General features: G+C 40.7%; 1 protein-coding gene across 4 annotated transcripts in view; it reads left to right on the top strand.

Annotated features, from left to right (window-relative positions):
• The window catches only part of LDB2 (LIM domain binding 2), a 1065253-nt gene that overhangs the window by 443625 nt on the left and 606589 nt on the right, over positions 1-15039 (top strand). For all 4 annotated transcript variants that reach the window (XM_069202302.1, XM_069202319.1, XM_069202310.1 and 1 more), the window contains exon 2: positions 14581-14683. In XM_069202302.1, coding sequence (XP_069058403.1) covers positions 14581-14683 — 103 coding nt within the window. The remainder of the gene's footprint in view (positions 1-14580; positions 14684-15039) is intronic.

The following is a 15039-nucleotide window of genomic DNA, read 5'->3' on the forward strand; positions in this document are numbered from 1 at the left end:
ACACCCCAACCCTGTTGTGGTGCAAGGTGATTGTGGCAACCTGAACATGACACTCTGGGCCTGTTTAGAGTTTGGCAGATGTGTTACACTGTCATAAATGTGACGGATAACCCTTCCTCCATATTATGATTTCCATAGGATATTATGGAATTGTAATTCAGTGTACGAGACATACGTCACGTTTGTGCTGAATTTACCCCTATCCGCCAAATTCTAAATCAGGCGCTGTGACTCCTCGGGGAAGTAATGGAAAAATCTGTTTGATTACCAATGCAGGCTCAAGTGAAACACAAGAGAGATACAAGATACGTTTTCAATACATTTATTGGAACAATTGTAATCTTGCATATAGCGAATGAGCTGCTATATTTAGGCAGGCAACACAAAGCAAAGTGACCAGTATATGAAAATGTTAAAGAATTAACAGTCAAACCATGATAAATGGGTTCTAGGAGTACTAGAGGTCTTACCTTTCACTAAGACTATATTGAGAGCATAGACCGTGTACCCTTCTGCCTAACCAATCTAAAGGATTAGCTCTAGCCCCATACCTGGCAATGGCCTCAGGAGCCAGCCTGTAGAGTAGATGGCAATCCTCTTGGCCAGCTGGAGGATTAGAGCCAACAAAGCTGAATGTCAGACACAGCATTGGTCCCAGGATGTTCATAGCTTGAATGCCTCTCTGCCCCTTCCGGGTCAGTGCATCAGTTGTATAACAAAACCACACTGTGTTAGAAGCACAGTTCTGATGCAATGCTATGTCCCTCATTAGAAGCTGTCTCCTGAATGGGCAACACAAACACTAGAATATTGTGTACTGTGTTCCTAGCCTTCAATAGAATGTACGGATTACATGTCGAGAAAAGGCTAACTAAAACAAGCAGCTCATACTATATATTTCAACAAGAATATCATGCTAGAGAAGTCATTGCTGAGAGTGATGCAGCTAACCCGTATAAAATATGAAATATTAAATGAAGTTAGGAAAACGGGGAAACCAACTTTGGTCCAAGAGGTCCTCACGACACGTGTGTCTTAGTTACATAGTCTGCCCTTACCTAGGGATGCTTGGTAGTAGGACACCCCGAGGAACTAACTGAAGTAGATGATAAAGTAAGAGATTTTAAGTGGAAGCCACTGATCTAGCTTCCTGTAGATATGGATGCTGGGAGATGCAGTGATATAATTTTCTGTAGAGATGGATGCTGGGAGCTGCAGTGGTGTGACTTCACATTGAGATGAATGCTGTGGAATCAGAAGTGGTATATTGATCACTATTCTGCTTGTGATACCAGCAAGAGACTTAGGGCCTGATTTCGAGTTTGGCATTCGAAAAACCCGACCGCCAGACCCGCGGTTAGGAGACCGCCGCAGAGCTGGCGGTCTGCCCACCGGCCCTATTACGAGTTTTCCCCTCGGCTGAACGTCGACAACCACAAGATTTCCGCCAGTCAACCAACTGGAAAATGTGCAGCGGCATTTGACTCGGCTCCATGTGGAGACGAGTTCATTGCCATCGCACAGGGGAGCCCCCTAGCACCCTCGAAATACACACTGCACAACAGACAGTGCGCATTCCGAAGGTGCTGGGGAGGGGGGAGCCCTGCCCTGCCCACAACAATGTTGTGGGCAGTGTAGGGGCCCCACTGTGGCCCCCTGCACTTGTTTCCTGCCAGAAGGCTGGCGGAGAACATGGTTGTAATCAGCATGGCAGCACAGACTTCAGTGCCACCGTGGCTATTTACAACAATGACCACTGCTATCCCATTGGGATCAGAGATCCTGGCGGAGACGGCTGTCTTTTGGCAGCACTGACTGCCAATTTTGTCATATGATGGTCAGACCACCACAGCCGCGGCAATCCGACCTCCACCGCAAGAATGGCAGTCTTCGGACCACCAGACTCGTAATCGGGCCCTATATTTTCAGTCATCAGAACAGGATTATAAATCAAATATTTAAGCAGAAAAAGAGGAAAAGGATTATGTAAGTCCTTCATTGGTTAATAAGAACACTACTAGCACTGTCTTCTTTTATTATCTGATTCCACCATCATTCTGCCTTCTAAGTGACAGTGGTTGGTGGTGATCCTTAGATCTAACCATGCAAACTTCCTTATCCCCCCTTATTACTTTCAACACTATCTCGGGAAGCACCATTCCTGGATATTCCAACATGGGGTAAGGCAGGTGCAGGTCAACTCGCATGCTTCTACTCTATAATGCACCTCTGGATCTTATTTAATTTAAAGAGAAACTCCATCACATTGATCACGTATATATTCTTTCTCCTTGGAGTGAAGTTCTATGATATGCTTCTTTGTTTGTGTGGGAGTCACAGCCTGCCTTTGTGTGGTACAGTTGCTAAAACCTACTATGTCCCCCAGAAAGTACTTGTTCTGTCTAAAGGTGGGTTGTTCCTGTCAGTGGTTGCTCTGTTAAGTTTTCTTGCTTATAGTGCTCCCAAAACAGCTGACGTTAAGTCAGACAGAGAACTACATACGCAAGCATTTCACACGTGCCCCCAGTGCTCTAGGTTGCTAACAAACCTAATTATAGTACATGACAATTCTGCTTGGGCACCCTGGTGTTGCTGCAGCTCAAGGGAGGCAGAGTTTGAGAATATGTTTAAAAATAATACTTGTGACACTAATTGTACCATTGATTATATTTCAATTGCTAAGGAAATTTCAAAAGAACTACATTTAAAAAAATACAAAAATATGTTTTTTAGATTCAGAGTAGGCTCTTTCAGTCTACTGCTGACCTTGAGATTTGTAGTAACAGAACCTTTGTGTCCATGTTACTACTGAAAAATGAAGGGTGGCATCACTTCCCTGTTTCACTCCTGAATATTATGCACCTGGGTTTGTTTAGTTATTACATGTACTTCAAAACATGTCAATACAGTCCTTCGTTCTTCGTAGTTTCTACCTCTGTTGTTTGACTCTAGCTGTTGCTGTTCCATGACATAGATGTACCACAGTGCACCTGGAAGTATGAGGTTGAGGGTGATTGGTCTGCCAGTAGGCGAGGCACAGCAGCCCCAGCGGGTCGGTGGTGTGACCTGGGCTTTCATGTTCAACTACACATCACTCTGAAGTATCCTAGAGACGATATACAACGCTAAATAAAACTTCCAAATTAATAAATACATAAATGTATGTAATACATGCAATCGTTAAACTCAGTTATTGCTTTCAGGCCTGCTTCTCATCCATGGATCTCACTAAGAAACCTGGCAGACGACGTTAACTCCAGGTAAAAATCACAATGATGCTGAGACAGTAACAAACGCCTTGACATTACATGAGTTCCATAACACAAGTTCAATGCTAATTTTTACTTTCTGCAAACATTAGCTACTAAGCACCTCACTAGAAGTGGGATTCTCATTTTCGGGTGGGCCAGAGCTGAAGATATTTAGGTTGAAATCCCTTTCAAAGTTGTCCTTCGTTCCTTCCCATGTAAGTGGAAAGGGCCTTCCCTTCTGCTTCTGTTATGTTCTTCATGGGTCAAGAAGATCTTCTTCGTGCAAATCTGTTTTAGGCAAAACCAGGGAGGTTTGAATGATTTCAAGTCCTCTTTTAACTCAACCTGCAGCAGAACTACTAGATAGATTTGTCTATGTATGTTTCTTATTAACATTACGATTTTTGTTCAAGGGTCTCTATCTCCACTGATGTACTCTGCTATCTCCCAACCCCATCTCATCCCAAAGTGTTTCTGTCTAGGTGTACGCTGCGTATAAGAAAAAAGCAAACCCAAATCCACAACAAAACACAACATACCTATTCAAAAAAGAACACAATGCCACCCCACAACAACACAACAAGTGTATCGACCTCGGAACCAACTTTTAGGCTCACCTTTGATTTTTCTGAGGATGAGTGTTACAATAGGTTCCAGAGCTAAAGTAGAGTGCAGGAAATCCCGTGGCCATGTCTCTATCATTTGTGTTTGGTTTATATCTGTGAATGTTTCTACATATTAATGCCTTGCAAGCCAAACCTTACACTGATGAAGGCACCAATCTACACCGCAGGCCATAGTTACAAGGAGTTTGTACCGCGTCATATTTTTGGTTGGATTTGCATTCAGTGCTCCATATTTACAAAGTGACAGATTTGGTGAAATGTGTCACTTTTCTCTCCTGTGCATCATTTTTTACCTGTGCTACAAGCAACTGCGTCAGGTTAAGTTTATCATATGAAAGTTAGACGTTCCCCCTTAAAATCTCACGCAGAACTGACACATCCTTATTTACAGGTTTTTAAGAAAGTGCTGCATCGCTGGCAAATGTCCAAAATGCACTAAAATTCCTATGCCTGCTTAACCAAGGTGGAAAAATGGCACAGTGGATTATCAATAGTAATCTGATCAGATGAAGTCACTTTACATTCTGGAATATGTCTGTATTTCACTTTCCCTCTACTAGTAGTGGGTTTCCACATGTGAGAATCATGTTGTAGGACCCATTGGCCAAGCTGGGACCATGGCACCTATGATTTAATCATTCACTGCATCAAGGCTATGTGAGATTGTGTATTGTTTGCAAGGGACAGGCCAGAAGTGTAACTTATTCATGGATGAAGGGGTCACCAAGTCCAGGTCTGCATACTCCAAAAGGACAAAAGTACACACATAAGGTAGGTAATACATGTATTTCCACTTCACATTCCAACATATACTGGTATTTACTAACATTACACTGTCACTCACTATGTCACTCATATTCAGGTCCCTACGTACACATAAGTACACTATGCCCACTGTAGTGTGACACGTAGACATACTGCATGCATACCCTCTCACAACCAGGACCAATGTAAAAGTGTAGATGGTGATGTTCCACCCGGTCCGATCTGCCACATTCTGTCTGTGGCTGAAACACTGTGGTCAAACCGCCGACACCGCCAGGCTGCAGTCAGCCTCCAGCCTGGCGGCCCCAAGCAGCACTGCCCTCTGGATTACAAGTCCCATTCTGCCAGCCTTTCCATGGCAGTTTACACTGCCATGGAAAAGCTGGTGGAATGGGGGATGCCGGGGGCCAACTGGGGGCCTCTGCACTGCCCATACACTTGGCAAGGGCAGTGCAGGGGCCTGATGTACATCACGTTGCGCATTTCAGTGCCTAAACTACGGGCAGTGAAATGCGCGATGGATGCTGCTGCACCCACTGTACCACCACATTGGCGCCGGCTCGATTCCGAGCCGGCATCAATGTTAAGGCCCTCTTCACCGCAGGGCCGGTGGGCGAAATCACTGTTTGGCAGGTAGAAACACTGTTTCCGCCCGCCGGCCCTGTGGTGAAGTCAAAATAGGGCTGGCGGTGTCCTGATGACACCAGCAGTCAGGTGGCGGGTTGAGTTTAGCAGGTGGCCTCTGCCGCCCACCAAACTCAGAATGACCCCCTCAGTCTCATTGCCTATTTCTATATCCGTAATTTAACTTTCTGTTTTTTAGAATGAAATTCAGAATACATCACCAAAGTTACTGTATTTATTTTGAATAGAGATGGTAATACATTCACTGGATAAAGTTAAGTACCTTTCCCTCAAAGAAAGCGCTGAAGTACGCTTTATGTACCTCACCATTGAGGTTGGGCGCTTTAATGATCCAAAGTAACAAACATTTAATTGCCTACTGACAAAAAGCTATATCCACTTGAGTGCATTACATCCTTGCGGATCTAATTAGTGAAGTCTGGGTTTGAAATGAACATTATGTGTATGCGTTTGAGCAAACTTTCCAACCTCTCAGCTGTACTAATAAAGGCAACAGCACATTTTCACAGGAACTCTTGGCAACATCATCTATACTTAGACACAGAGGGGCATATTTACAGGGATTTGGCACATGGCAGCCCAGATTGTCACCTTGCTGCACTGCCCTACGTCAAAGTGAGAGGGCAGGAATGAGTCATATCTATAGCATACAGTGCATTCCTGTTCTTTCACCCTGTGCTGGCGCACAATGGGCTGTCTAGTGCTAATACAGGCACCCCATGCACCTTCCTGCACAAAAACAATCCTAGGAGGTTTTTTCCTCTTTCTATTTGTGCTTCAGAACGTAGCACACATAGAAAGAGAAAAAATTAGGAGAAATAAAGATATTTCTCCGCTCTGTGCCTCCCATGGGGAGGGGTAAGGTTTTGGTACATCCCCAGGTTTACAAGCTCTTGTAAATCTGGGGATAGGTCAAAATCTAAGGGTGTTGTGTGGGAACACCCGTTGCAACGTCCATGGAATGCCTCTCTTTCACAGAGTAGGCAATGCATTGAAGTGCTCTGCCTTGCTAACTCCATATCTATGAGCCCATTAAAAGCCACGCAAAGTGGCTTTGCGTGGCCACATATATTTGAGTTCAAGGTTTGCGCCACCACTGCATCACAAAAAGTGGCACAAGGGGCTCATAAATATGCCCGAGTACTGACTAGCAACCAGCCCCTCTTGGAGATGTAGTCCTGATCCACCTTTTGGGCTCATTTGTTTTTCTATGTGAGCATTTACTTAAAGCACAAAAAATGATTATTTTTCAACTCTAGAATACAAATGGTTATCTATGAATGCCACTGTGGTTATTGTGAACCTAGTGAAAGCAATGGCTCCTACAGGTGCAGAATTGCAGGTGATAATGCAATTAAAGTGCCTGTAGATGTTGTAGCATTGAATTATAAACATCTTCGAAGAAGTGACATCTTGTGCATGCGTCCATCCACTGTGGGAGTGAATGTTGGGAATGTAGTAAATTCAAGTGGAATGATTATGCGACTACATCTTTCCAGTTGTACCAGCTTCATGCTGGTCACCTCATAGCCTGCGGTCTCTGTTCTGCCTGTTGTTCCATTGCATGTGAAGCATCTGGGCAAGGTCCGGGAGTGAGCAAATCTCCTGGACACTCACTAATGTACTTCTGGTAGACTGATGTCTCAATAAGTAAAGTTTTTAAAGACAGGAAGTGCTTGAGGTGCTGCTGTGAGTCTATTGAGTGGTGTATGGCAGAATATTGAGTACACCTTAGTTGTGATACTAGAGTATCATGTCAAAAATATAATTTCCCAAAATATCGAGTTTACATACAAAGTATGTATCAAAATATGGAGTCAAACGTATTGGAATATAATGTAAACAAAAAGGTTAAATATATTTAAATATTTATTCACATACCATTATATGTCATTTATTTAAAATATTAAAAATAACTAATAAACAAATTGAAAATAAAAATTGCTTTAATAATTAATTTATAATAAATGCATAAATACAAAATATATTTTATAAAAATATAAAAAGAATAATCAATTAATTTGGAAAAATATTACATTAAAACTTTAACAGTAACCTGCAAGGTAAATGTAATAAATATGTTATGAGGAAATGGGGTGTATTATATGGTGTGCTTGTATGACTTCACCCACTCTGTAATGCACTTGCCAACCCCTTTAGGAGTCTTAGGTTTCATTTGTCAAACCTTGAGCTCAAACCAGGGTAGCTGTGGCTCTGAGTGGCAAGGCTTATACAAAGCAACAATTGTAAAGCATTTAAACAGAATGAAAGCAATTAAATAATAAATCAACAAGACTCCAAATAAATCTGTCACCAATTTATAAAAATAGACTGTAGTGTTATATAGTTTTAAACACCACAATGAAAAAAACAGCAGAGGCTTCTGGAGATATTGATTTTTCAAGGTAGAGTAAATCAAAGCATTTCTATCAACTGCGGACAAGCTTTGACAAATTCAACAAATTTGACACTTAAAAAAACATCTCCACTAAAGCGTTTGGGCAAATTGTAATGTAGTCATTTGGAGTCATTTTAGGCGACCAACTCTAGTAGTGAGGCAGTCAGAGGGACCAGCAAAATCCTCAGGAAACAGTTACATCAGCAGGTGAAACAGTCTTCAGTCAGTTCTAGGCAAATTTATTCTTTTCCGGGATTTTCTATAAAAGTGGTTGTGATGCAATAGATGAAGGATGCTGTAGATGCTTAAGGATACTGTAGATGCAACAAGGTTGACAGAGGTCTTGCTGTGACTATTCATCAGTCCACAAAGGGAGTGTGTGACCCTCGTCACAGGGTTGACATTCCTCGATGTCCTCTCGTTGCTGACAGAAGTCCAATCACCACTGGAATTCTGGTCTCCCAGTATTGGGGTCACAGGCCAATCCTTCCTGGGTCTATAACTCATTTTCTGGGGGTCTCAGGCTACACTCCGATGACACACCCAGGCTCAGCGAACTTCGTCCGTCAGGTCCTGGTCCCTTATGCTGAACAGCAGCGGACGGTGGCATTGGTCTACCAACTTGCCCCAGAAGGCTTCTTTAAATGTCATGTCCCTGTGCTGCGAACAGGAGGCCATTGAGATGCCCCTTGGAGTCTCTTGGCTTTGGTTGGGCTCTGGAAATGGCTTCTGTATGAGCAGTACACAGCAGGCACAGTCCCCCTCCTTTACTAGCCACCAGGTTCGATCCATGACAGTGCAGCCTCTCTTTGTCAGTTCTACGGTGCAGCTGGGGCAATCCTTTCTCTGTCTTTCTTTCAGTCCAGTCCAGATCTGAGTTTGGGGTGTCAGGTGTGTCCTACCTAAGCTCAGAAAATGCCCTCAGGACATGATGCTGTTTGTGGTCAATAGGCTACGAGGTTTCCTCCTATCTGATGACCGCTTGCTGTGAAGTGTGGCATCTGGGCATCCAAAGATTAACCATTCTGCCCACTTCCAATACGAAAGCACCATGTCCTGGTGTGTGGAGCTCTCTAACCCAACCCAAAAGTATGGCTACCAAGTGGGCTACTGATTTCCTCACTCCTGTCTTTAAAGACAACTTATCTGCCTAAACAATGTAGCAGCCCCTCTCTGAGTTTTAACCATTTGCACTCCAAAGGTGACTTCTCCTTTGAAGCTTCCCTATTAGGCCAACACGTTTTTAAGTTCCTGCAGGAGGGATGTGACACCTTCTTCCAGTGCAGACCCCTAGTGTTGTTGTGGATTCACTTTTTAGCGCCTAGTTGGGCACCCATAATTTAGCCTTTAGGCCCATAGCCTGTGCCTTTAAGGGTCACACAAATTTTATTTACTTTAATTTATTTTCTTATATTTTGCCACAGCTAGCATTTCAGAGTGTTGCTTTTACGTTTTATCAGCAGCTGTTCTTAGAAAATGCATTTTGTTTGTGTTCCACGTTTATCTGCACTTTGTATGCATTGTGTTCTGTGCTCTGTTCAAGGCTGTTACATTTATCCACAATAGTTTACTTAGTATTACTGCTACAAGAGTATGAAGTCAAGGACACACAATACAAGAGTATGGAGTCACATACACACAATACAAGAGTATGGAGTCACAGACACACAATACAAGAGAATGGAGTCACAGACATGCAATCATGTCAGGCCTGTTCTCAGAACACAACATGTTTTGTTATAAAAAACACCACACTGTCTAAAGGAGGATAGAGAGGCCATCTTATGCTGTGTGCAACCTCTTCGCAGCTTTGCTGATCTTGGCCTTATCTTCCCAGCCAACTGGGAGGACTGAAGAGCAGACCAACAGTCAAGGCTCTGTCCTATTTCTCAGGCATGGGGTGGGGGCTCCTTCCATAAGACTTGTACTAGCAGACAAGGCTAACACCAATATACTCTCATGTAGAGAATAGGGTGTAGGTAGGAATTCTTAGAGACATGATCATTCCAGGATGGTGGAACTGTTTATCTGTTTCTCCCTAAAGGTCACAATGATCACAGTGTTGATGTAAACTGCTCTTCCAGCCTGCCTATTTTATTCATGTCACACTCAGGGTTGCACTACAGGTGCTGCAGTCACTGGGAATGACTCTCCAACTTAAATGCACTGGGTATCCTAGGTACCATTTACTAGGGACTTAGAGGCAAGTTAGCTTAACCAGTTGGGTATGAGCCAATTCGACAGACCTGTTTAAGGTTAAGGGCACAGAAACTGTGGTGTGGTTAGCAGGCCTCAGTGCACTCTCAGAGTGAAAAAAAACAGCAGCGTCTGTCCAAAAACTTGGGGATGGCCATGCAAAAAGAGCATTTCCTTACACATGCGTATAAGATAAAATAAATAAAACTTAATTTAGAAAATAAAATTAATGTATAAAATAATTTTTATTACTGAAGTGAACTGAATATATATACTAAGAATATGGAAACCTATTTAAAAAAAATTAAGATTTACACTACAATTATTAACAATAACTACAGAATTTAGCAAACATACATTAACACACATATATCACACAAGTAAACAAGTATATAAAAATAACATTTCAATACAAAATTAAAATGCAATTTTATAAATAATATAGGCTTCAAGGAATAAAAAAAAGAATAACAATCCAAAATAAACAACACCAGCAAAAGTTTTAGACTTTAAAGTAGTGAGATTAACTTTTCTATCTCCAACATAAGCAAACCAGGAAAAGTGTTGTTCTTTGGAATGGTTAGGTTTACTATTCCCACTCCAATGTAAGCAAAAGCAGGGAAAGATTTGCTGTTCCCACTTCACTATAAGCAAAAGGAGCGAGAAATGTTGTACTATGGAGGGATTAGATTTAGTATTTCCGTTCCAATTTAAGCAACAGTATGTGAAGTATTGGACTGTGGAGGGATTAGATTTACTATTTTCACTCACATTTTAAGAACAGTATGGAAAGGGTGGAGGTAAGATTAACTATTCTTACTCCAACGTAAGCAAAATTGAGGAAAGAGTTGGACTTTGGAGGGGTCGTATTTAAGATTCCCACTCCAACATAAGCAAAATCAAGGAAAGTATCAGACTTTCAAGGGGTTAGATTTACTATTCATATGCTCATCTAGGCAGCAGTAGAGAAAGAGTTAGACTTTGGAGGGGTTAGATTTTCTATTCCCAGCTCAACATCAACAAAAGAAAGGAAATCAAATGAATTAATTAAACAAAAACATATGTTTCTCTGCCCACTAGCCAAAGAAAACCCTAACAAAAACAAACAATAAAATAACTTATAAATAAAACATTTGTAACCTTAAAATTGTAATTAAAACAAGTACAATCAAATGAATAATACATATAAAATTGACTTTATATAAAGTTTGTTAGTAAATACACCTATCAATGAATTACCAATCAATTAAAGGCAACAGATAATAGACATAACAAAACATGCATTAACTAATTTACTTTATTAATTATCAAGTAATATTTTATTTCCCCTAAAAACTCATTTTAAATTAAAACAATAAATATTATTTTCTGTAACTTTCGCTCTTAATCTGCTACAAACCCAATATCACACTACTAAATTATAAATTAGTATTTCAGCATTAGGAAATTTAAATAACACATTCAAAATTATAAACTAAGCTAAAACAATTAAACAGTTAAATAGTTAATGTGATTAATGTACAATTGACATAAGCAATTATTTTACACTAAAAAAATCATAATCTACATTTCTTCACACCCTATTCCCATAGAAACCCAACAAGCAGTTTCTAAATTATAAAGTAGAAGTAAAACTGTGGGAAATTCGAATGACACACTAAAAATCACAAAATAGACTTAAACAATTACAATAACAATTATTAATGAAATATTTAACTTAATAATTACCAAAACATTATGTAATTAACACAAACATTAATTTTAAATAAAAAAACAATAGTTTAGCATTATTTCTCTACAAACCCAGCAGCCAGCTACTAAATGATAAATTAGTAATTGAACTGTAGAAATTGTGAAACACACATTAGAACAATTGTAAACAGACATATAATTAAAATACCAAATAATTAAATTATCCACTGAACTAGTTATCAATTCATTATTTAATTAGCATAAACAATTAATTCAAAATAAAAAACAGTAATTTATCATTCAAATAACTCCCCATGTTATTCCCTTATAACCCAATAAACTGCTACTAAATATAAAATATAAATTCCATGTACAAATGTACCCATTAAAAGTTACAAACAATATTAAAAACTATCAAACAATTATTATGATAAAAGTACTACCTGAACATTAATATAATAGGAAGTTAATAAAACAATATTGAACACATCTGTATTGATGTAAACAATAGTGTGTACGCTGCAATTAAAAACACAATATTTTATACCCAGGAAAATGATATTCTAGCTTTCTATATTCGGTCACATGACATTTTTAACTTGATAATATTTTTGAACCAATGCTGTTGCACCATGACTTTTTTTAAACAATATTTTGGTCATTCACCCTATTTAGAGAGGCTGGTGAAATGTTACATAACACCAAATCCTACAATGATTTCACTTCAAATATTCCATGTCAAGAGTTGACATCTGCCAGTACTGTGCTTTGTGGAGGACCTCATTTTAGACAATCATCTCTTGTTTTGATGGTGAAGTGCAATTGTTTCAGATTTGCTTGGACTCTTGCTAGAAGTCATATCAACATGTTAAAGCATTGTGGAAGTCAGTCACATTATAAAAAGGCTTAGTCCTTGTGTCCCATGGCTGTTATTTTCAAATAGTGGTTCAAGAAAGAGTTCTCTTTAGGTGGGAAACAGAAAATGTGGAGCCTACTGGTATAACAATGACCTCACTAGCTCCGGTCCTGATCTTCTGAGCTTGTAATTGCAGTTCCATCACTCAAGTTCTTCAGAAACCGCATTGGCTGCTTTGGAGGCCATGCTTCAAATTAATATGGCTTATCTGGCATTCAGAGCTTATTGCCCGTGTTCCATTATTATTTGACTAGAAACAAATATCCAGACTTGGTAGAATGAAGATCTCTCTTTGGATGGAATTTGTAGAGAGCTTAAAGGAATTTCAGGCCAAAGTAATATTCACTGTCTGTTGTTAAAATATTTTCAAATTTTCTTTCAAGAATTACGATTTTATTAATGATTTGTCATCTATAAACTACCTTGCCAGAGCTATAAGTAAAGAAAATATTTATTGTTTTTATTAGCTTCAAGTGCACTGCTGGTTAACCAGGACAATCCACCAAACAATATAATTAACAAATAGGACCTTACTATGACTTCGGCGGACAGAAAAGCCCATCCGCTGATGTCCCAATGGGTAGGTTGCCGCTAGTGTGGCAGTCTCTCCGCCGGCCCATTACGAGTTTCCCGCTGGGTCAGGGTGTGGAACCTCAGTTTCCGCCGACTGGCCCAGCAGAAAATGGCCTACAGCATTATCTCTAGCTAGTAATAGAGCCGGTGTCAATGCTGTATTGCATAGGGTGCACCAGCACCCGTCGCAATGTTCATGAACATTGCGACAGGGCTGGCCAGACGGGCCCCTGCACTGCCCATGCTAAGTGCATGGGCAGTGCAGGGTTCCTCCTGGGGTCTGACCGTCACTGTTACCTTGGCGGTCATAATGAGGCCCATAATGTTCAACTGTTGTATTTGAAAGCTCTCAATGCAGTTTTGCAACAAGTCAAACCATGCCTTATTGTTAAGATATCCTTAATTTCTGGTTTTCAATATGACATTTTCTTCATTTGATTCCACACTGTGGAGCTAACCCATATCATTTCTGTAGAAACTACTAAAAGCCTCATTACAAGCTTGGCGGTCATGAAACGTGCGGTGATGGTCGGACCGCCGCGGCTTTGGCGGTCCGACTTCCCAATTGCAACTTTGGCGGTCGGACCACCAAAGGAACGCCTTCTGCACCGGGAATATGGTTCCCGACTGCATGACGGCGGTCAGGCTTGCAACCAGCCATGACTGTGCTGAACTCAGCACCGCCTGGCTGATTACAACCCCTCTTTCCCCCAGCCTTTGCATGGTAGGGAACCCGCCATAAAAAGGCTGGGGGAAAGGAAGTTCTCGGGGGTTACAGGGGAATCCATGTCGTGGGCAGTAGAGGGGCCCTCCTGCCCAGCACCATCAGAATGTACACTGTCTACTTTGCAGACAGTGTGCATCCAAGGGTGCAAAAACCTGAGGCCAATATCCTAACACTGTTCCCACCGGTCAGCCCAGCCGGAACATAGTATTACGGTCAGTGGGAGCCTCACTGCTTTGGCAGTGGCGTCCTCCCCATGAGTTTGGCGGCCCCGTGGTGGGTCCTCGAAATTCATAATGAGGCAGTGAAGGTTTAAAGGTTATTGGCCTGTGCCATCATCAATATGGTGTTCTACCTTACTAGAACACGACAAGGTGCTATTTGAATGTGCTTTGGAAGAGCCAATATTCAACTTAAACTTATCTCAAGATCACAAATTACCATAAAATGTTAGTGAAGGAGAAAATAAAACTCGGAGTTTGAATTAGTATCAGAAGGCTAATTTTAGTATGATTATTTATTCATTTTATCAAGAACAAGTCTCTTGAGCCTTTCTAACAATATTTTATTTGGGATCCTGGGTCATAATTATCAAAAAAGTTAGCAACTTTGACCTTTGACCTATTTGCCATGTGATGTTTTGCATAGTTATGCCAATCGACCATACCATCCAAAGTACAATTATTAGGGTAAAAAAACGTAAAAATGTAATGAAGACCAAAAACGACACACCTCTCAGACTGCTGATTTTGCACAATTTTAAGCTTCTTCTCATAAATTCTCTCTTTTCTTAGGATAGTGATAACCTATGGTGGGATGCTTTTGCTACCGAGTTTTTTGAAGAGGATGCTACGTTAACTCTTTCATTCTGCTTGGAAGATGGACCAAAGCGATACAGTAAGAACTTCTTTGTGTTATAGTGTTGCTAACATAAAGCAGCAGTCCTCTTTAATTACATTTATGAAAAATTGTGAGTTTGGTGTTAGAAAAGAGTAAATAGAAGTACAGCAGTCAGAAAAAGTAGACATCCTGAAACATAAATACTTTAGAATTATAAAGAAAAATGCTCTAATTTTTTATTACATATAATTTGATGTTTTATTATGGACCATAAAACAGTAGGCCTCATTTAGAGTTTGGCGGACAGGAAAGCCTGTCCGCTAAACTCCCGACAGGGTGGCCACTGCCTTCATGGTGACCACCCCTCCGGAGTTATTAAGAGTTTCCTGCTAGGTTGGTGGGCAGAAACCTGA

This window comes from Pleurodeles waltl, chromosome 1_2, assembly GCF_031143425.1.
Source record: "Pleurodeles waltl isolate 20211129_DDA chromosome 1_2, aPleWal1.hap1.20221129, whole genome shotgun sequence".
In the NCBI taxonomy this organism is placed as follows: Eukaryota; Metazoa; Chordata; class Amphibia; order Caudata; family Salamandridae; genus Pleurodeles; species Pleurodeles waltl.